The following is a 24,179-nucleotide window of genomic DNA, read 5'->3' as shown; positions in this document are numbered from 1 at the left end:
ATGGTTTAGTTTTTCTTGTATGTACGCATTGCTTTCTTAGAAGAAACGGAGCGATTTTACAATACCGGGAATTTCTCCATTTTGTTTGAAATTCGGCATACTCACTAAATTAGGGCTCCTAATCACGAATCTGAAGTTAAAATTTGGCGCTCACGTGTCAAACTTGCAAAATAAGAGGGTCAGTCATCGCAACCGACAATGCACAATTGCTCATTGTTTATCGCAAGATTTTCTGTTTCGAATACTTAACGAACGAAATATATATATTCCTGATATTACTACAACCCTAAAATTTAACTATGTTTCCTAACCTAGCCTAACCTAACCACATGCCAATGGTTCGTGGGGCTAGCCATAATTCAGGAATTTCTATATGTGAGCGCCAAGAATTTCTATATGTGAGCGCCAAATTTTAAGTGCAGATTCGTGATTAGGAGACCCAAATTAGTAAGTAACCGAAGTTTCAAACAAATTGGAGAAATTCCCTGTATTGTTAAATTATACCGAAGAAACGTCACAAAGAAAAACTGTTTTCTTATGCTTGTAATAACCGTGAACTACAGGAAAATAATTATGGTTTAGGCCTGAAAAACCGACTGTTATGTGTCCATCGGTACGGGTGCAGGTGGCTGCTACGAAACTGACATGGCCGCGACTAGACTTCCACCTCGCAACTTTAAACGGCTTTACACTCGTAAATATTTCCTTCCGTGCTACAGAATTTTTTCCTTAACAATATGTAACACACAATCTTGCTAGTAAAAAAAAATCACTACCGAAATCGAGGGTGGTGGATTTCCAAATGGACCCACTGTTCATTGCTTTACTATTTCCTGTTTTGTTAATTATTCATTTAATTCTAGTATTGACTACATTTTCTGACATAGTCCTATGGATACCACCCTTGAAAGGAACATGCTCTCTTCTATAAATGGGACTGAACAAGATTTGTATTTTTTAATCTTGAAAACCGTTAATCCCCGTGTATGTGTGGGAGGGGAGATTTTCTGGAAATTCAAGGCAGGGGGGGGGGGGGTTGTGTATACTAAACCAGGGTAGGAGCTGTTGACCCACTGTGCCCTTCTCAAGAATCATGTTGATTTTTTTTAAATCTGCAGATTTCGGTGTTTTATGCAATATAAAATTGATTCCAGCATGCAGAAAGAACAAATAACGTAGATACTTGATCCGGTATCGGTTCTGATTGTTTTATAATTTTTTTCAAATTCTGCTACCAGGAAGTCTAATTTTGGCAATCATTGTCACACAAAATTTTAACCTTCCTTAAAGTAATGAGCAGTGTTTGGATTTTGAAAAAAAAAAAAATACCTCTTAAAAATTACCTTACGCTAGCATGTGCGTGCTTCCCATGGACAATGTATTTTCCGTTGACAATTGACTAAGTATCGTACTAGTGTGAATTAATGTATAAGTAAATCGGAACCTTAGTAGACTCCATTTTGCTGAGAGAACCAAACCTGACCTGCCTTACCTAACCACAAAAGCGTATATTGAACAAAATCTTAAGTAAATGCTAAAACTCCGCAGTATGTGTTAACGGAAGTAAATCGAACCATGTAAAAATTGCATTCGTAGCATGGTAAAATCGCAAAAAACAAATGGAACTTGGACCCTTGATCCCAAAGTATGGTCCACGTAAGTAAAAGCCTGCCATCTTGGAGTACTTTTGCCACTTTTATTAGTAAAACCCAGTTGTAACCACACTCAAATAGCTAGAGAACATGTGCAAAAGTTCACATCCCCAAACCTAGCACTCCTAGCTTAACAAAAACATTGAAAATTGCTATCGGAACCAAACCTAATAGTCCTAAACTAACGAGGTAAAATTATAAACACCAATAAATGTAACACTACTAACAATAATTTCACTTCTATTTTGGTTTCATAAATTTTTCAGTACTTCATATTTCATATACTTTATTTTATAATACATTTATGAAACGGTAGGCAATGTCCCATCTGCTGGTGTTGTGTAATGTTATGTTGAGTGCTATATTCACTTGGGCGAAGCCTTTGGGCTGCTCTGTTTAAGGCTTAGGTAACACACATACTTTACTTCAACACATTTTCTCAAGCTAAAAACAAGTGTAAACATTCTCCAAACCATGTAAAATATTTCACTTTTTCGAGGGAATACAGAGGATGAATACTGAGGATCAAGGGTACCCAAGGATGCTCTTGAAAGCCATTCTGTTGGTTATATTTTATAGGTTTGTCGCGTGTTACTCACAAATCCAGAATATAAAAAAGGAAAGTTAAAAATTGTACTTACGTATGTGAGTATAGTGCTCTTATTGTAGAACGACGTTTCAGAGATTGACTATCTCTTTCCTCAGGTTCGTATAAAAAATCCCATCGCTATGGGAGATACGTTGATGATATCTTGATTATAGGAAAGGGGGTAGCACTGAACAAGGTTTTTGAAGAATTAGAAAAACAAGACGAAAGAATAAACTTCACTAGGGAAAACTTAAGCGATGGAAAAATCAATTTCCTGGATCTTAGTATCTTGAAAGAAGGGAATAGGATTAGAACAGGAGTACATCATAAACCCCTATCGGGGAACTTATATATTAACAAGGAATCGGCACACCCCGAAATAACAAAAAAAAACGTATTCCTTAACTTTTTTATTAGGGCCGGTAGACTATGCAATAATGGAAAAGAAAGAGACAACGAAATTCGGTGGATAAGAAAAACAGGATTAAAAAACGGATATACAAATAGAGAAATGGATAAGATAGCGGAGAGAGCACGGAAAATTATTAGGAAAGAAGGGGATCAAAAAGAAGGGGAAAAAATCGAAAATAGGAGGGTAAAGTACGTTGGCATCCCTTACCATCAATCAGTATCGGAAAAAATCGGAAAAATAACGAGAGATTTTGGAATCGTTTGCGGGATGAAAGCACCAAAGAATGTAGAAAAATACTTCACCGATTATAAGAAAGGAAAGACAACTAGGGAAATACCGGAAAAACAGAAGGGGGTTTATCGAATAGAATGCCAATGCGGGAAGGAGTACATAGGACAGACGGGCCGAAATATGGGTAAAAGATGGAGCGAGCATGAAAAGGACATAAGGGAGAAAGTACCCAAAACGGGTCTCTCAGAACACATTTTGGAAAGTGGGCATAGAATCGCAAAAAAAGAGATAATCAGAAAAGAGGGGAGGAAATTAGGAAGAAACGTGTATGAAACAGCGAGTATTTGTAGGGGGGGAAGAACAATCTTAATAGGGACGAAGGAAATTTGGAAGAAGGGTGGATCAATTTCCTCAAAAAATGGGATAAAGCCTGGAAGATTGAACCCAATATCGGTTTCCACGTCACTCCGGAAGTTATGCAAGCTTCAAGAGAGGAACGCGAATTCACGTTGGATTTGTGACGTAATAAGGGGAAACGAGAAAATTAAGGGGAGGGTAAACATTCGTGGAGAATTGACCTTCATGTGGATAGATAAGCACAGTTGGTAGGAAAGGCCAAACCTGCAGGTTGCATTGTGATTTATGCAGGTTTTTTAGATTTTTAACTTTTTTACCTGTGAATAGGCCTACTGTACAAGTTTTTTTAGGGAACGACTTGGTTTTTACGTACTTCTAATAGCAAAAACTTAATATTTTAAATGTACCCTAACCAACCCTTAACCACAATCCTCATTTTACATTTTTGACGCAGTACTATGCCAAGTACTTAGTTTTTTTTTTATACGAACCTGAGGAAAGAGATAGTCAATCTCTGAAACGTCGTTCTACAATAAGAGCACTATACTCACATACATAAGTACAATTTTTAACTTTCCTTTTTTACATTCTGTTGGTGTGAGAAGATGCCATTGGCATCAGGATCACTGTGATGTGAAGAGTATGGGTCTCCAACTTTGGTTAGGTGAGCATGGTAGTGGTGAAGTGAAGGTTACAGTTTGGATTTTTTTTTTTTTAATGTAGGAGCAAGCTTAGGAGACATGTTTGGCAAGTACTGTACATTTCATGTAGATGGATATTTTGTCATTTTGTTTTGCTGTTCATGTTAACAGGCAAACTGTTACCCTGAATATGAGAGTGGGGTTAGCTCTGCTTAGAGCCGGTCCCTGTGGCCGAGTGGTTAGCACATCGTGCTGCGATGCCAAGGGTCCCTGGTTCGAATCCCGCTCGGGTTTGGTTGTTTGTGAATGTCCATTCATCAATTTCATCACTCATCCCCATCTTCGCAAATTAGCCAAGAGGCACAAAACGCGAAGTAAAATAAACTAAATCAAACAATCTAATGCTTTGAAACCTTTCCAGAACTCACTAGGTCGATATCCCAAGAGCATTTATTGATCATTCATCTCTAGGAAAGCTTCAAGACTTAAGTCAATATGTAAGCAGTTCTGTGTGGTACAGTGAAGAATTTCCCTGGAATTAGCTGCAATTCACTTTATGGTAATAAATATCGACAAGCAGATAAACTTGAATGTGAAGTTTAAATATTTGCTGATGGAATTGATACCAGAAGGTTTTATTTTATATGTAGTCAGGGTTAGATAAAAATTGTTTTGTCCAACACCTGTTCTCTGTCGGTGCTCTTTTTTTTGGCTAAATTACAGTTTGTCACCATATTTTGATTTTCAATGATAATGCAGCCTGGCTGTGAAGAAGCAACTGTTCCATTTGGGCTGGTGGGTGCTGAGTGGTATGTTTACCTTGCCACCTACTCTGTGTGCTTGTTCAGGATCTCTGTATTGTGTGTGTGTTTGCGTTAATTCATATTGAAATTTATTATCTTTCTTGCAGAACTCGTGTTGGTGAGAGGATGGTTAGCATGAACTCAACCCTTGTGGAAACTGTCTCTATTAACTACGAGGATTTCAATGAAAGTTTTCTAACATGTGGAACATGCTTATGTAAGTGGATTTGGTTTGTCATATTATGATGAGATAGTTTTAATGTAAATAGTATATATGCAGATCATTATACAGGGTGTCTGGGCTAAAAGTATCCAAAAATGAACACATGTAACTCAGCAGTTTCAAAGTTTATAAAATTGATTAATATTCAACTTCTGGTGAAATGTTACACCAATGACGTCAAAAGTGTGACAAAACAAACCTTAACTGAGATTAAATTAAGAATATACAGCAAGTGCATCTTGTGTTTTGTTATTTTTTAAAATTTTTTTAGCCTAGACACAATGTACAATTGGATACTTTACAATCAGTGCTCCCCGATAGCATAATAGTAACATTGTTGCCATATAATTAAGGGGTCCTGTGTTTGATACCCGGTGACGACACATAGTGGTTTAAATTCCACTTTAAAGTGCAGGCCCAGTACAGAGTAGTTTTTCTGTGCATAAAGTGGACTTAAAAATGAACTCAAACAATTTACAATCAGCAATAGAATTGAACAGAGTTTGTGAATAATAAGCGGTGTCTCGGAAATATTTTTGTTTTTAAAACTATTAAAATAAATACTTAAATTTTTTGTATAAAGATAAATTTATTACCAAAAGAAAGCTTAAACATTAAATTTTTATTTGTGGAAAAGAGTATTGGACAAATGGTGACCGTTCATGTTTTCACATTCAATTATTCTTGGGCTAAAGTTTTTGATCGCTCGCCGAAGCATTGCACGAGGAATAGCATTGATTTGATCTGTATTTCTTTGCTTCAATTCTCTCCAATTTTGTGGCATTGGGGTGTATATCTACTCTTAAGGTAAATTCCATAAGAAAAAAATATCCTCGTGTCAAATCGGGACTTCTCAGTGGCCAGTTAATGTCCCCTCTGCGACTGATGACCCTTTCTGGGAATAACTGATGAAGAGCATTCAGTGATTCATTGGTGATGTGAGAACTGTAATATTGTGTAATAACAATTTTGTATGGGTGGAAATACGTATCCTCACGAATAATGCGATGAACTGTCCACTTATGCAAATTTAAAGAAGCTGCACACAGTCTTAACGATTGGCGAGGATCCTCACTAACAGACTGGCACACATGGTCAACATTTCTGTTTGATCTTGATGACCTTGGACATTCTGGTGGTTTACTTGTCTTAGTGCTTCCAGTGTTTTCAAACTTTCTCACCCAATATTTAATTAAATTTGCACTTGGGATGTCTCTCATTCCTGCCAGGTTATAATGATGCCGTTACAAACGACGCACAAGAACGTAAAAATCATTATTTTTATAAAACGCTTGGACACAAAATTCATGTTGCTGCCCCGTAAAGTGCTCCATAGCAACTAAATATTAACAATGTTGCCAAGCATTTGCAATCTATCTCATTTCTCCGTATTGTGCGAATTGCCCCAGAGGGTGGATTCAAAAAGAAAATATTTCTGAGACACCCTTTATATGCAAGTAATTTATTATTTTTGTTATAATCATGCTAATAAAGCAGTATTTTATGTAATGTTTTCATCAAGTAACCACTGTTATAAGAAAATACATACATTATGCATTTTTGTTTACTGCAATAACACTAACAGTTGTAAGAGAACTTACGTGCTTTTATATCGAAAATTCTGAACATTGTTTTCATGTTACATTTGTCATCCATTCTTATGGTTACTGCCAGTGAGAGATTTTATCAACTGTTGATATGGTTGTATTACATATAGTGTCTGTTCATTGTTGGAAATTTATTTCTTTTTTGTTCCCGTGGCAGGTATGTATGATGGAAGTGAGCATACACCAAAATTGTTGCCATGTTCTCACACAGTCTGCCTGCACTGCTTAACTCGAATTGCTGCTTCGCAAACACGAGACACGAGCTCATTCAGGTGTCCCATATGCAGAGAATTGATTTCAATTCCTCGAGGAGGGGTCAGTGCCCTGCCTCCCTCTTTTCTTGTAAACCAATTATTGGACCTTATGTCTCGGCAAAGAAGAGAAGTTATTCCAAAATGTTCTATTCACATAAATCAGGTATGTATATTTATAATGTACTTAAATACACATTTTTTCCCCTCCTCCTCCTTTTTTTTTTCCTTCATGATGTAAAGTTTTTATTGGGATATCAACCAGGGGAGCTCTGGAAATTATCTAGTTTTCTAGAGCTAATATGTCTCTCATCTTCAAAGCTTACCTGGTTGATATCTTGATAAAAGCTCTTCATTGTGAAAAAAGTAATCTCCAATTTATACTTTAAAATAGTTTATCAAGTCAGATTTGTGCCTGCATTTTTGTGAAATGTTTATTCAGGTTGTCTATCAACCAGGAAGTCCTTGAATTCCAGGATTTTTGCTTGAATTTTTGACACTAGGAATTCTGTGTGAATTTTCTTCCCAGACATGAAAATTAACGATTTTATTTCAAAATGCACTTTTTTGGGATTAAGTTGTTGTTATTTTCAGATGTAGTCTAGACAACAACAAAAAAAGAGTGGGGAGAGGCAAAGGTCACTGTTTACTCTTTCCTTAATGAACAATTTATTATTACTTGGTATTGAGGGTAATCAATAAAGCTGCACATTTATGGTGAATAAAAGATCAAGATTTCAGCACAAAAACTGGACACATTTTGGGGTGAGAAGTAGTTTATAAATGGCATTTTGGGGTAAAAATGTTGAATATAATCCTCTTTCAATGTGTATGCTTGAGCAAGGCATGTAAGGGGGTGAAAGGGAAATCATTATGTTGATCCTATACATACTTATGTGTAGTAGTGCATGAAACAATTCCATGGGCTGAGTTGTTCTGCCATACACGTATTGAATTTAAGCTGAGTGCATAACAAATAATGTAACGTGGTTTTCTTTCTTTCTTTTTTACTTTCAGGAACTTCTGTTTTGCGAAACATGTGATACTGTATTTTGTACTTTGTGTACTGGTGGTGTTCACAGTAGTCCATCTACAAACAGTGAACACACTATTATACCATTTTCTATAGCCATTAAAAGGATGTCAGAAATTTTATTATACAAAGCAAATGAATGCATATCCAAGGTAAGAATTTTATTTCTTTTAAGTAAATTAAGTCAACACTGATAATGTAGCAATATAAAACTTACCAACAATGTTAACTGACTGATATTATACTTATCTGATATAAAAATAAAAATAATTCATGAAAACTTGAAAATCTCATCCCCTCACTCTCATGTATGTGCATGTACATGCATGCTATGCTGATTCCAGGTAGTCTACAACATTATATCTGTGGCTACAATTAGACATTATACATAATATACACAGAAAGACCTATGATAGTAAAATTTGTAGTGAAGCCACAGATTGGCTTGTTAACTTAGTGGTTGGCAGGGAATGTCAACAACCTGGGGCTAATCTCTGGTTGAGCCTCAAAAAAATGTTTACTTATTTTTCAATAAGTCACAATTATGCCTCTGTACCTGAAAGCTATTCTAATATATAATTCTATTTCATTAAGACCCCAAATGAGTCATTCACTTCTATAATTCATGATGTGTAACTCGGTGACTGCAATGACATTGAAAAGACAGTTGATCTGTTAGAAATTAACTAGAAAATCAGGGTATTTGAATTATACTTGTCATGATTTTAAATTCAATTATATACTGTTCAGACTCCTTCAGTAAGTTTATGGATAAACTATGTCAGTTGATACTGAGTAATTACCAGCTAATCTCTCACCCTTACAATGTATGAATGTTGCTTTAATGTAGAGTAGCGTTTATTGTGTGATAATTTCTTTTATATTTAAACAATTTTTAACCAATTAATCTCACCGTCCCAGTTTATACTAATGAGGTTAAAATCATGTATAATGTAAGTGGTGCAGCTATTATATCTGCATTAAAACTGCATTCAGGCTTCTTTCATGAATTTTCTTTACGTTCTGTCCAGTGGCGTAGCACAGTTTCCTGGGGCCCCCTTCAACTAAAACATTGGGAGCACCTTAGTAAAAAATATCGAAAATACTATTCCATACATATCAGGGTAACGGGCGTACAACAGTTAGCTACCTCCCCTTCCCCCCAGTTGTACAAAAAAATAACTTTACCACAAATACCTCTGCCTTTCCATTTTTGTAGTAGTTTCTGGAAACTAAACCAGGATAGTCTCAATCTCTGATAAACAACTGAAAGAAAAATTTGGAATATATATATTTTTTTTTACTTCAGCGGATTCTTTCTAGAGGAGGGGAGTTCTTCATGCAGCCAAATATGAGGTGCATAATATTTCGTATTTTTTGCTTGATTGTCGACCTCCGCAACTGGGCTGCGGTGGCTCAGTTGGTAATGCACCTGACTACCATGCTAAAGGTCCCGGGTTCGATCCCCGTTCGGTTCAAATCCGGGAACTTTTCTAACGTTGGAAGCAGCCCCGGTGCCCACCCAGCGTCGAATAACATGGGTACCTGAGGGAAACCCTGGGGGGTAAAGGCAGTCAGGTGCATGATGCTGATCGCATCACCCCCACTCACGACCGGATCAAGAAAGTGTGGGGCATTACCCCACACCCCCTATACACCTTCATGGCGTGGTGCTAAGCACAGGGGAGCACTTTACCTTTTTTAGACCTCCTTCCACATAAAGAAAGTAATGATACAGTCCTGAGTTATTTGTGGTGCCATTTGACTCGTACAATACAGTAACTCTGTTCATACGTATTCTATGTTCACTGACAAGAAAAATGTCGGATGTTTCTATTTGGTGCTCACCTCAGTGAATTTTGAGTTAAAATTTTTTCATTGTTGACCCAATTTGTCTATTTCGTAAATCTTTTTTTTAAATAACTGACAGTGTGTGCTGAATTTCTCAAATTATATAACATTTCAGGAGCGCAGAGAATATTTCAGGGGTTGTGGGGGCGGCCGCTATGCCACGGGTTCTGTCCAACGACTTCTCGTACACAGTGAACTACCATCAAACATACACATTTTAAGTTCTGGAAATGACACACTGCACTAACAGTACATGTTGAGAACAAGAATAGAGTAGACATCATAGTGTGTGTGTTTTGTGTATATGGAGAACATGAAGTAATTTTTTACTGAACAAATTGCCATTTTATTTATGTTTTTTCATTCAAAATACAATGCACTGACATAATAAAAAATTAAATATAGTGCAGTTATGTTCCTTATTAGGCTGCTTGAACAATTGCTAGAAAGCTAAAACAATATTCATGGAAACACAGTTTTAGAATACCAAGCCACTAAGTGTGATCTGAGGCATTGTCCTGATTTGCCTATCTGTGCACAAAGTAGATTTAAAACATATTTAAAAAAAAGAACAACTGAAATGATCATTCATTCTTAGTTCTCTTCCTTTAGAAGACTGTTTTTCACTGCAACCTCCAGGCTTTGCGATCTTGCACCTTACTCATCATGTCAGTGTAGGATCCACTTAATATAATATTATCAATCATCTCTTTTCCTCTTCTGTGGATTCTTTGCCCATTAACCATTCCTTCCAGTGCATCTTGTAACAAACATTTCCTCCTTAGCTAGTGTCCCTGCCAGTTTCTACTCTTTTTGTTCCTTCTCTCTTGATCAGCATTGGATGATGAATTTTCTGCTGTTAATTTTGAGAAAAACATCTTCATTTTAGGTATTTAATTGACATATTTTTCTTTTCTGTTTTTTTAAGTTTACTTTTTTGTACTAAGTTCCACTCATGCATGCCCAAATCACATTACGGTGGAGTGATTTTGTTGCCTCTGATTGGTGGTACCTTGAGCCTGGGCCTAAGTGTAAAACTTACCCTAGTCATGAAGCAAACGAACTTTAGTTTCGCAAAACCTTCATCAGTTGCCAATAATTTAGATATGCAAATGTTATTGGTTCAAATTCACTGACTACATCCCAAGTCACTCTACCCCTACAAGGAATATTGTCTTTCTTGGCAATCATTACTTCTAATAGTTTTTCTTGTATGTATGTACACATTGCTTACACATTGCTTGCATTGTAGAATTATTTTACAATGCAAGCAATCCGTACATACAAGAAAAACTATTATTCATCTATTACGGGGGAGAGAGGTACGTACATTCCAGAAATATCAAATCAAGATTCAAACAACACTTCAGAGAATCAGATTTTTGAGAAGATGCAAGTTAAACAATGTAGAGCCAAATTTTTTGAAGTGGAAAGTTAGAACTCATAATATCTACACCAGTGAAAAACAATGTAACATTGACAACATCCATTATATAACTGATTATTTTTGTTTAAAAAATTGCTAACCGTTGTTATAACTGTATCTTTAGTCAAAATGAAAATAAATGTCTCCTGAAACGTCACAACGAAAAACTGTTTTCTTGTGCTTGTAATAACTGTAAACTACAGGAAAATAATCGTTACTTCTGATTTTACTGTTAGAAAATGATGCAACTAGTAACACTCAAGTATGATAGCATACACATATTAAATAAATATTATCAGGTTATGACACTTTTAGTTGGTACATATTACTTTTTTATACTAATCAAAATTATTAATATTTTAGTTAGCTCAGGCCCATGATGCTGTTACCAAAGAATTACACCGCCTTGATGTTACCACAGAACGATGCTTGGATCATGTTAATAGAACTTTCCAAGAACTAATGGCTTTAGCAGAAGAGAGGCGCCAAGCTGTGATCAGTGAAGTGCAACAAACTCGTCTAGGAAAACGTCATATTCTAGAGGAACAGTTGGCTCTTATAGCTAGTGAGAAGTTAAAAGTAAGTTCATAGTATTTTGCTTACCATTGGTCCTTAATTTTTTGCCATATTTTAAATTGTGTATATAACTTTATCTGTGTTTATTTATTTCATGTTCATAAGGACTTTATTTTTATATATATATTTTTGTTACCACTAGGACTACATTTTCGTGACTTTGAATTTGATAAGAGTGCTATGTTAATAATTTTTTACTTATATTCAGCATATTTTTGTAGTGAATGTAAAACTTTTTTTTACACTTTGCTATTTCCGAAATGGATGAAGTTTGCTCCTCGTGTGTCAATCAAAGTACAGTCCTAAGTTGTAATGGTTCCACTATAAGTCAGTTGGATAATTTCAACCCAGATCAGGCCCATAGCTAGAATTGATCTCCAGGGGGGGGGGCTCACGGGTTATCAGGGGGAGGCTTTGTAAACCAATTCCATTTTTAAAAAAATTAACAGTATTAAATGAAAATAAATATCACACAAATACTACATTTTTCTACATCTTTTAAAATATCTCTTGAAGTTTTAATTGACTGGTACTGAAATCATCCTGTACACACTCCATACTGCTTTAGGTGATACAGATATTTATGTCACACAAAAATATGCACAATATTGAATCACAGTGCCTACAGTACATTCCACCTTCGGCCGAAGCAATGAAACTCCCCTTTGTTCCCAAAACTTGGGAGCTGTTGTACTTCGATGCAGATGCGAAGGAAATTTCCATGATGAGATCAAAGTCACAGATTTCTGTCTAAATGGAGGCCGCAACAGAGGCAGTGAAGGTACAGATAAAGATGCTCAGGCATGAAAAAACGTACAAAGTGTAGATAATCTTCTAAGTACTTGCAGCTTCTTAGACTTCAGCTCATAAACAAGATGAGCGAGTGTAATAGTAATATCTGCTGTTCATGTTCTGTAGATCATAGCAACTCAGAGCTCATAAAGTGAAATAAAGAAAATTATGAGAGAATAAATAGGGCTTTTATACTTGTTTCTCTTCTGCTTTTTCGTTCTTACATAAATAGTCGCACCATAGAGAATGCTATGAGAAAACACAATTTATTAATTAAAAAGTTGTATTGTGGTTAGGGGCTTTTTTTAAAGGCATATTTATGTTATTTATTTATTATGCTGCTCACAACAGGCATCTGAACTTTTACAGTGCACAGTAAATGTGTTACATTTGGGGATTTGTATAAAAAAAATATTTATACACATTTTCAAATGTAAAAAATTACTTATAAAAGTAATGTGGAACAAAAATGAATCAAATTTTACACAATTCCACTCACATGCGTACACATATGGAAATGCAAGCCATAAGTGCATTTTTATTTTGCAAATTTTGGTGATTTTTAGGTCATAACACTCTGATCTTAGTTATCACATATAAGTTATAATGAGATTTTTAAAACCTTAATGGACTATCTCCTCTGTCTTCAAGTAAAGTGAATTGTACAGAAATTTCATAATGCTTTTTGGTTTTCCTTTTTTATGATTCCTACATACTCTAATCTAAAAATAAATTCATAGGCACAGAGAGTAAACATTATATGTAATAACTGAATCGTCAGTTGAATGAAAACTTCCTTTAAAAGGTCATCTGATCTATGAGGAATGAAATAAAGGTCAAACATAGGAATTTTTCTCAGGGGCTACACACTCAATGCACTTGAACAATATTTAAAATATTAGCTAACTAGTACTTCTGAAACAATAATTGTGGGTGTGTTTTTAAATATTGCTTCTTTGCAGTGATTTTGTAGCTCTTAAGGAAGATATCCATGTGGAGCGTTTACATAGGAAGTAATTATACAAATACTAATCTATTATCAGCTGAAGCGGCTATATTGCGACAGACAGAGAATACTGGTTTTTAATTATAATGTGAAAATTCTAATCAGGTGATTCCCCCAAGTGGTTGATGGTGGATTTTAATGGAACAAACACAATGATACACATTCTTTGCCCAGGGATTGAGCTTGGGATTTGTAACTTCATAACACCTTACACTGGCCACTTGGCCACAGAGGCTGGCATTATGCCCAGGTTCAGAACATAACAAATTTCAAGTAATGTACTTCAAAATGAAAAATAAAACTTGTTTCTTATTCTCCCCAATAGAAAAGTGCCAAACTCTCTCCCTTTAATTTCTGATTTGGAGAAGGTTTGTGAGCGGGGGTGTGCAGTGCAGTAGTTTGGATTCCACTTTAAAGTTTAAAGTGCCATTAAAAGATTAAAGATGCGCTTAAAAATAAAATTTGATTCTCAGTCTTGCTAGATCTAGAAGGGAGGAAAATTTGCATTCAAAATATAGAGCAGTATCTTAACCTCATTTACCTTCTTGCCGGCCCCCGTGGCAGAGTGGTTAGAGCATCACGCTACGACACCAGGAGTCTTGGCTTCGAATCCTTGCCTGGGCATGGATGTTTGTGAGTGTCCATTCATCAATTTCATTATATCATCCCTCATTCCCATCTTAGCCAAAAGTGACACAAAAAGCAAAGTAAAGTAAAGCAAATCAATCAATCATTTACCTTCTTAGTATCTCTTTGACTTTGACAGTTTGCAAATTTTACTATTTAAGAATTCTACAGGGTGACCCATTCATATACTTATGTATGTACCATCCGTGACAAAAATATTGAGCCCTCGGTTTGTGTGCTTGTAAAATTGTAGTCCATGGGAGGAAAAATGTCAAATATACCTCATTGGTATTGTATTTTAACTCTGTCTGTTTTCTATTCAGACAAAAATGTTTGTAAAAGTGTAGTTTTTCGTGTATTTTTATACGATTGTGTGTAGCTTCGTGTAAAACCGTCGTAAAAATATGATTTTTTTTTTGTGATTGAAGCTTGTCTATGTGGAAATATCTCAGCCAAATATAATGGTACTATCAGCTGTGGAACAGCCACAATTAATGATTAAATATGATGTTGCAATCTCGGAAATGGTAGTCCAATGGTCATGAAATGCATATCAAAATGATGGCCATGGAATAAAAATCAAATTTCCATGTCTCATTCTTGCACAATGTGCGAATTGAAAACAACAGAGAGAATTGTTTTTCTTGGCAACCGGTTCCCATGCAATTCACATCGTTGCTAAGAATGCACATACCAAGTGAGCATTGTTGTCAAGCGTTGCTGGTTGCTCTTTAAACTCCGCGTCCAAGCAGCTTTGACATGGGAAATGAGCCGAAACAATGTGTTGCGCAAAGGAAAGCATTGTAGAGATGCCGAAATTTTCTTTTGTCACTTGTGTGTTTACATTTCTGCCATGAATTATTGCCTGAACTCCCACATAGCCATAATAATTCTGACGTGCATTCTATCCAGGCAGTCGGTCTCTCACAAGTTCACATGTTTGTTCGTACGCACAGTTGAGTGATGGCGCTTCTGTGAAGTTTTTTTTTTTTGGTGCATGATAATGGCAACATGGTAATATCATAGTCGTGCACAAGAAATGAGTCAGTGACAATAGATATTCTGACCAGGAGAAACGAATGGGCACATCTCACGACATAAACCAAGGTGTCAAGTGCACGGTGGAGAGTTTGGGGGTTACGTCAGCAAAGTGAAAAAGGTATGTAAAGATAAAGGGAACAACAAAAATTTGCATCGACCCAATATTTTATTGGGCGAGTTTTTGCAACATGTGGTGAGAGGAAAGATACACGACTTTTATTTTAATTATCCAGTTCAACAGAATCCATTATGAACAGCATTTTATACTTTTACGTTTCACTCATTATATTTATTGAAAATTTATTAGCTTTAGTCCTTCTGTCTCTTAATGAACTCACAACTCCTTGCTTATTACAAGAGTTGCAGCTGTGAAACAGGCCAAAATATAAAAGCAATTTTTCAGGTGGAATGTATAGCAACACGTTAAATGCTGAAACCAATACTCAACATGATGATTAAGTGAATTTTACGAGATAAACACAATTTACATGCGTTTTTGCTCGAAATATATTTTAAAATGTTATTTGGCATGAAGGCTTCAAATGTATATCTTTTTAAATATAATTTTTATGCGTTGCTATCGCATGTATGCTCCTCGCTCTGTTTTCCTTTCTTATGAAATTGCAGGTGCGTTATTATTGTATACAGAGAAAACTGGAACTCTCGACTTAATTCGGAATCTGAGATTGGCCGCACCCGGTCATATGTCGTTCACCCGTTTACCATATTAGGAGTGCGAAAAAATAATTAATATCTGGAACCATATTTGAGGTACAAATGCCAAACTTCTGGAATTTGATCAAATGCGTTATATCAAGAGTTTTTTGCAATTTCATTGAATTTGTAATATGCATTTCAAGTTTGCACGTTTCCCTAAAATGCCAATTTTTGAAGTATCTAGTAAAAATATGCATTTGGTTTTTTTTCTACAGAGGTGCAAATATAATCAAACTTTAAATATACAAAATCTCAAAATTATATGTACAGTTGATTATGAACTGTGTGGTGTTAAGTTTCCCGTTCGTGAAAATTGGAAGGTAAACTACACTTTCCAGTGAATTTTTTATTATAGTAAGAAAACAAAGTTAAGATTAATTTTCAGATAATGCTTGTTAAAAAGTAGATACTTGACGCTTTCCAATGAGGTATATTTGACTCTTTTCCTCCCACGGAGTACAATTTTACAAGCAGGTAAACCGAGGGCTCAATATTTTTGTCACGGATAGTAGTGTATAGAGTTTTCTGTGTGCTATTATTATTATGCTATGCCATGTTCTGTGAGACATTTTCCGCAACATAGCATATGCTGAGATAAGCGCTGGGGATATTTCAGAACCACAACCTATCAATTGTGTCGAAACAACATTATAATTTCAATGATTTGTTGAGGACAGCTGTTACAGCGGCATTTGGAACAATAACCCCTGCTATGTTGCGAAAAATGTCTCGCAGAACATGGCGTCGCATAATATTATGCAGGGAGAATGAAGGACAGCACACAGATACACTGGATACATAAAATATAATAATAATAACTGTGTACAATAAGTAAAGAAGATATGGGATCAGCATCTAAAAACATGTCAATTACGTAAGCAGATTTGGGACCGCAATGTGAGGATGTTTGTGCTTCTTGAAAGTTTTTGTTTATTATAAAATTGAAATAATTTCCTTTTTTTTTTAGCAAATGACTCAAAATGTTCTATTTTTTATATTTTAGGTTGAAGGTGAATGCGAAGGCTTGCAATATCAAGTGGAAGTAAGGAATATAACACAAAAAATCAGTAGCCTTAGTGAGAAATTAGATATGGTTCAAATGTTGAGTGAACCCAGAGAAAATGCATTTTTGACCTGTGATTTTCATCACAATAATAGTTTATCTAGTATTCAGCAAGCCATAGAAGAATTTGGCAGAGTGCGAACAAGCACTACATTTCCTAGTCTTTGCAGTGCAGATGTGGATAACGCTGTGATTCACCTGGAAACTGCAGCACGTCTGTCGACATTTGATTACCATGGCAATCCTAGAACTACGGGTGGTGATCCAGTTGTGGCCGAAGTACATAGTGAATCAGGTGAAACTTTGAGAACGGATATCTGTGATGGTGATGATGGATCGTACCAAATTAAGTTTCGGCCTCGTGCCCCAGGAAAGTACGTTTTGAAGATTTCTGTATTTGAGAGAGTGATCAAGGATTGTCCGTTGTTTTTTGATGTTTCCGAGCATAATAACCCACTGGTCGTGTACGGTGGGAGAGGTTCAGGCAAAGATGAATTTTTGCAACCAGTAGCTGTTGCTGTAGACAGTGAAGACCACGTATATGTTGTAGATACAGGAAATTCTCGGATTAAAGTACTTAATACCGATCTGGAGTTCCTAAGGCACATCGAGAATGAGGGGTTAGGTGGAAGAAGCTGTACAGGTATAGCAGTTTCTAAGAATGGGTTGCTGGTCGTGAATTGGCGCACAAAAAAAGTTACGGAGATGACACTTGAAGGTGACACTATACACCAATTTTCTCACACTGCATTTCAAGAACCAATAGATATTGCAATCGACAGTATGAATCATATTTTGGTTGCAGATAATGGAACTAGTTGCATATTTGTTTTTGATTCAGTTGGGAAGCTGCTCTTTCAAATTGGAACAAAAGGACAGTTCAATCTGATCTCATCTGTTACCATAGGACCTAATGATGAAATAATAGTAGCAGACTCTAGAATCCAAGTGTTCTCATCCAAGGGGGTTTTTCAAAAGGAATTATATTCTGAGGGAAAAGGTAAGTTGACATGCAGTAAGTATTAACATAATGCTCTCTCTAATTGTGCAAATAGAGATTAACAGCAGGTGTATTCACATTGTAAAGAAGCAGCTTTAGTTCCTACCAAATGAGGGGTTCAAACTCTTCATCTTCCACATAGTTCACTATTAAACAATCAATATTACAGTTGAAGCTGGTCAAAGTCTGAAATTCAAATTGAAAACTGAGGAGAAAGGAGATGAGCCGCAGTACAAGTAACTGCACTTCATTTCTTCTCCACTATTGAGGACATTCTTGATTAATTTCTTTTCATGGAGTGACAGTCATGGAATTTTGAAAATAAATTCCACTTTTTTTCTTAAACTATTTTCTAAATGGTAGAATACTCTATTTAAAATTGTTTTTGTAGTTTATTTTTCTTTCACTACTGTTGAATAGCTATATTCTCTTGAATTACAAGTGCAGATTTAAAATTGTTTTTGTAGTTTATTTTTCTTTCACTACTGTTGAATAGCTATATTCTCTTGAATTACAAGTGCAGTTTAGCACTTGAAACTGGGTTAAACACCACAGAATGAACTGGAAATTTCTTCAAAGTTACCTGGAAAAGTCAGTGGATTTGTTTTTCCAAAATGAGTGGTAACCCTGAAGAGCAGTTTTCACAAACATTCATGGAATAGTACAAGATGCTGCCTAAATGTTTGCAGATTGTTCATATAATCCCATTTGTGGTAGCATTAATTGAAACTACCTTTTTTCTAGTAGTGACTAAGTTTTTATTTGTATTTCTGTTATTTAGTGTTGTTTTGCCTCTTGAGAATGAGATATAATTGGATGAAGTTGTTGAAGGAACACTCATAAAGAACATCCATGCGCAGGCTGGGACTAGAAACTGGGAACTTTGGTGCTGAGATCGAAAGGTGACCACTTTATGCACCTGGCCACTGAGCCAGCTAAACTTTTTGTAAACCTTTTTATTACTTAGTATTTTGAACAATTTCAGATGCCTTTTTCTAGATTTATGTACAGAATGCCTTATACTAGAAGTACAGGGTGATTTTTTTTAAAACTCATGGTTTTCTTTGTTGTGTAAAATTTGTAAATGAAGTATTATTTCCATGCGGTTTGTGGCAAATTAATAAGGAAGGATGGGAGATTTATTTGAGTATGTTTACCGGTTTATATGCATCCCGGGTAATATCGCCCACGCCTCAACAAAAACAGCAAATATTTACCAGTGTACCTTTCGCATCTATATGGTCTGGGGGTTTGGATGCAGTGCGGAGGTTTAAGTTTGCTCCTGTAGATAGCACCGTTGTCATTGTCAACAATAACCAGGAAACTGAGCTGTTATATTGTTGTGCTGGAAAGTTGTGTGCTTTTGCGTAATTGTTGTGCTGAAAAGTTGCGTTATTGTGATCAGGACACACAGTAAGAATGGTGTACTCCTTGCAGGAACGTGTGTTTATCGTGAAAAGTTTTTGGAAAACTAATTCTGTTGTTGCTATGCAAAGGGCATTTAGAAACAAATTTGCCTCACGTTCTGCCTCAGACAGGAACACAATATTGTCGCTACTGAAGAAATTGGAAGAAACAGGATCGCTTCTGAGTGAGACAGGGAAGCATCGTACCCCACGGGCAGGTGTTGTGGAAGATGTCAGTGCTCGACTCTTGAGGTCGCCCAAGAAATCTCTCTGTTGTTTGTCTCAAGAAACCGGCTATAGCTATTCAACATGTCAAAAGGCAGCGAAAGCTGCGAAACTAAGGGCATACAAAATTACAGCTGTTCAAGAATTGCAATAATTACCGTGGAATTTCTCTACTCTCAACAACATATAAAATATTATCTAACATTCTTTTAACAAGACTAACCCCATATGCTAATGAAATTATAGGTGATTATCAATGTGGATTTAAACGCAACAGGTCAACTACAGATCAAATTTTTCACATCAGACAGACACTTGAAAAAAAGTGGGAATATAATCAAAATGTCCATCAGCTATTCATTGATTTCAAAAAAGCATATGATTCGGTCAAAAGAGATAAATTATATAATATATTAGTAGAGTTTGGAATACCTAAGAAGCTTGTTACTATGATAAAAATATGTGTGAAACAGAAACAGAAAGTAAAATTCGTGTGGGTATTAATATGTCTGACAAATTTACAATTCATGATGGGTTAAAACAAGGAGATGCATTATCTCCATTGCTCTTTAATTTTGCCTTAGAATATGCTCTTAGGAAGGTAAACGAAACTAAAGAAGGACTAAAATTAAATGGTGCGACTCAGTTGTTAGCATATGCAGATGATGTAGACTTACTGGGGGATGATGTGAATACAATTAAGAATAATGCTAAAATATTTTTCAAAACTGCTAAAGAGATAGGTTTGGAAGTTAACAAAGAGAAAACTAAATATATGCTTACTGGCCGAAACCAAGTGTTAGGTAATAGTCAAAATCTAATTATTGATAACAACTCGTTTGAACCAGTTTCCAAATTCAAATACTTAGGAGTAATATTAACAAATGAAAATTATATTAAAGAGGAAATAAAAAGTAGGCTTAATTCAGGAAATGCATGTTACTTCTCTCTTCATAAACTTTTGTCTTCTCGTTTAATATCTAAGAAACTAAAAGTTAAAATATACAAAACCGTAATTTTGCCTGTAGTATTATATGGGTGTGAAACTTGGTCCCTTACATTGAAAGAGGAACTTAAATTGAGAGTATTTGAAAATAGGATCCTTAGGAAAATCTTTGGACCTAAAAGGGATGAGGAGACAGGTGAGTGGAGAAGGTTACGTAATTTAGAAGTACATAATTTGTATTCATGTCCAGATATTATTAGAATAATTAAATCAAGAAGACAGGTGGGCAGGCCATGTGGCACGAATGGGAGAGGAAAGAGGAGTTTACAGGATTCTTGTTGGGAAACCTGATGGTAAGAGACCAGTAGGAAGGCCAAGACGAAGATGGAGGGACAACGTCGAGATGGACCTAAGGGAAATCGGTAGGGATGGAAAAGAGTATATAGATCTTGCTCAAGATAGGGACAGATGGAAGTCCTGTGTCGCTGCAGCCATGAACCTTCGGGTTTAAGAAGGCTAGAGAGTTAGTTAGTTAGTTAGTCAAGAATTGAAAGATCCAGATAAAGTTAAACGTGTAGATTACTGTAATTGGTTTTAATGTTTATTGTGCGTAATCCTGATATTCCGAAAATAACGTGGTTTACTGATGAAGCCTGGTTTCATCTCTCTGGGTATGTTAATTCTCAGAATACACGGATATGGGCAGCTGAAAATCCACATAGTGTAATCGAAATTCCGTTGCACTCACAGAAAGTTGGGGTATGGTGCGCTGTCTCAGCATCACATATAGTGGGTCCAATTATCTTCAATGAAACAGTGAACACAGAGCGGTACAGGGCAATATTCATGGAATTTGTTGAAAGTTGAACTCACACAGGGTTATTTTCAACAGGATGGTGCTACATGCCATACATCGCATGACAGTGGCACTGATTGAAAGTTTCTTTGCGAATAGGGTTATTTCAAAGGGATTGTGGCCTCCGAGGTCTCCAGACTTAACTTCACTTGACTTCTTTTTGTGGGGCTTCCTAAAGGGACGTGTGTACACAAAGAACCCTACATCCCTGGAAATGTTGAAGCAGAACATTATCACTGAAATTGCGAACATTAGCGCAGAAACACTATGTCAGACAGCCCTTAACATGGAACGGCGTGTTCGACTTTGTTTACAGGAAGGATGTGGACACTTTCAGCACCTTCTTTCAAGGTGAGATGTTATGTCCTATGTCTGTGCCATAATTTTTATGTTTTATTTATGTTTGAGTGAATACAAAAAAAAATAACTCATTTTCATTTTCATTAATTCAGTTTAGCAAAAATCCAATACTTCAATGTTATTGTAGGGTACACTGGTGAATATTTGCTGTTTTGTTGAGCCTTGGGCGATATTACCCGGGATGCATATAAACTGGTAAACATACTCCAATAAATCTCCCATCCTTCCTTATTAATTTGCCACAAACCGCATGGAAATAATACTTCATTTACAAATTTTACACAACAAAGAAAACCATGAGTTTTAAAAAAATCACCCTGTATAATTTTCATTGGTGCTGCAAGTTTTTATATTTGGTTAGGATTTCAGAATTAAATATAGGCGTAATCGGAATTACCCATAAAATAGACTTACATAAAACTTGTCTAAAACTTCTGTCATTCTAAGAATAAGAAAATGAAAGAAATTATGCATTTGTCATTTATTGTTCATAAAATAAAATGTTTCAACTCATTACTTTTATTAATCTGTATACTAGCCTCACTTCATTTCTTTATACAGAATATGTGCAAAAGATGAAATTTAACCTACAATATTCAATTATGTTTGTCTTGCTTTCATTCCATGGTGCTATCACTCTTTCAGTCTTAGTGAAAATGAACATTTTTCTAATGTTGTACAAAGCATGGTAATTTGTATATCAGTATCACATTGTATGAATGCAACAGTTTGCTAATTTGCTAACACCATAAATGACTTATTTTCATGAAGTTTCAGATTTGTGTGTTTTGCAATGTCTTATCTGCAAGTAAGTTCTCTTAATTTCAGGACGAGGAAGATATGGAGGAATAATTATGGATAAGCATGACCACATCATAGCATCTCGATCTGAAAAGTGTAGGAATTACATACAGATTATAAACATGTCACAAAATAGTGTGTTGTCAACAATTGATTCCAACAATTCAAAATTGAAACGTCCAAGTGGAGTAGCAGTTGTAACTGGTTTTGCAGCCATTGTTGTAGACTTAGGAAATGATTGTGTCAAAAAGTATAGGTATTGGTGATTGTTATCACATTCAAGAGATGGATTTTTAGTATTTATTTATTGCTCTTGTACTTAAATTTCACAACCCTTAATAAAAGAAGACCTGATGAATTTTTTGGTTGTTCATTGTTCCTTACCTTAATTTCCCAAGAAGCTCTTTTATGTGAAACTCATTTGGTACTGCAGTGAACTTAAATCTCACCAAATATGATAGGGGACACTTGACTTAAATTAGCAAATTCTGCACACCTTGGTTTGTCAATACAGAAGGTCGTTTCATTTCCATGGTAACAAGTTAAAACCCACCTGACCCTAAGAAAAACCATGACGCCACGTGCGGTGGTGCTCACGTGATACCCCTGTCGCTCTGCAGCGGAGTTTCCATTGGAGGAGACTGCGTTGAAGAACACATTGGTCCAAACGATCATATTCCTCCTGACAAGCTTTCCAAAGACCCTCAATTGTGAGGGGTCGTCTGCTTCGCAAGGCTCGTTTCAACAACGGAAACCCACAAAAATCCATGGAAGTGGCATCGGGGGATTTCACAGGGATGTCTGTAAAGGGGATTGCATGAATGCCCGTTTCACGTGCCATCCGATCCATGTATGCCTGCATGGACTTTGCCGTATGACTAGAAGCCTTGTCCTGGTGGATGACAACACGAGATGTGTCGCTGCCATAGAGAGAAAAAATATCATGTCTGTAAAGTGGCTCCAAAGTATTCGTCTGGTAATAGGCTGCATTTATTTTAGCCTTTTTTACCAGTCTGCGCAGTGGAAGTTTGCCGTTATGGCAGTAACCACCAACAACCATGAACCCGTGTGGAAAACTTTCAGCACATTCACGTACCCACTCAGATCGACCTCTTGCATCACGTGGACGATAGTAGATGGCCCTTTTTTTTTACCACATCCCGACAGATACACCCATGCTTCATCCAGGGACACCATATACTTCCAGCGGTCCCCTGCCAGATGTCGTTCATAGAGCTTCCGACTGTTGGTCTTCCTCTCTTGGACATGTGAGGCACGCAACTTACGAACTTGAGCCTTGTGCTTCCGCACAAGTTGTAAATCTTGGGCTATGATGCGATTTACAGTTGCAGGGAAACATTGCACTGCCTGTGCAATCACTCTTTGCGTTGCAGGGTTTTCACATCGCACCAAGGATCTCACTTTCCGCACAACATCGGAGGAACGCTTGGGCTTCCGATATGTCCGAGGCCTACTTTGACTGGTTCCAGCAACAAGTACAGTGCAAGCTCTATGGCGATTCAACACTGCATTGATGCCCTTCTTTGACACATGGAATGCTTTCATGTGGCACTGTTTAATTATCTGGCTATAACTATAACCAACGTCGGAAAGGGCACAGATGTACCCCCTCCAAAAAGATTGGAATTTTTGGTGCCATATAAACACTCACTCACACACCAACCAT

General features: G+C 36.3%; 1 protein-coding gene across 3 annotated transcripts in view; it reads left to right on the top strand.

The window, feature by feature from the left end:
- LOC145986594 (tripartite motif-containing protein 2-like) overlaps positions 1-22,841 on the top strand; it is a 31,419-nt gene extending 8,578 nt beyond the window's left edge. For all 3 annotated transcript variants that reach the window (XM_083120786.1, XM_083120784.1, XM_083120787.1), the window contains exons 2-7: positions 4,793-4,902; positions 6,673-6,932; positions 7,784-7,951; positions 11,440-11,655; positions 16,839-17,898; positions 22,520-22,841. In XM_083120786.1, the coding sequence (XP_082976912.1) occupies positions 4,793-4,902; positions 6,673-6,932; positions 7,784-7,951; positions 11,440-11,655; positions 16,839-17,898; positions 22,520-22,758 (2,053 nt within the window). In that variant the 3' untranslated portion in view covers positions 22,759-22,841. The remainder of the gene's footprint in view (positions 1-4,792; positions 4,903-6,672; positions 6,933-7,783; positions 7,952-11,439; positions 11,656-16,838; positions 17,899-22,519) is intronic.
- The last annotated feature ends 1,338 nt before the right edge of the window (positions 22,842-24,179 follow it).

The sequence above is a fragment of the Lepisma saccharinum genome, chromosome 4 (genome assembly GCF_977018435.1).
Source record: "Lepisma saccharinum chromosome 4, izLepSacc3.1, whole genome shotgun sequence".
Taxonomy (NCBI): Eukaryota; Metazoa; Arthropoda; class Insecta; order Zygentoma; family Lepismatidae; genus Lepisma; species Lepisma saccharinum.
Note: the sequence above shows the minus strand (reverse complement) of the source record. Positions and strands in the feature narration are given on the sequence as shown.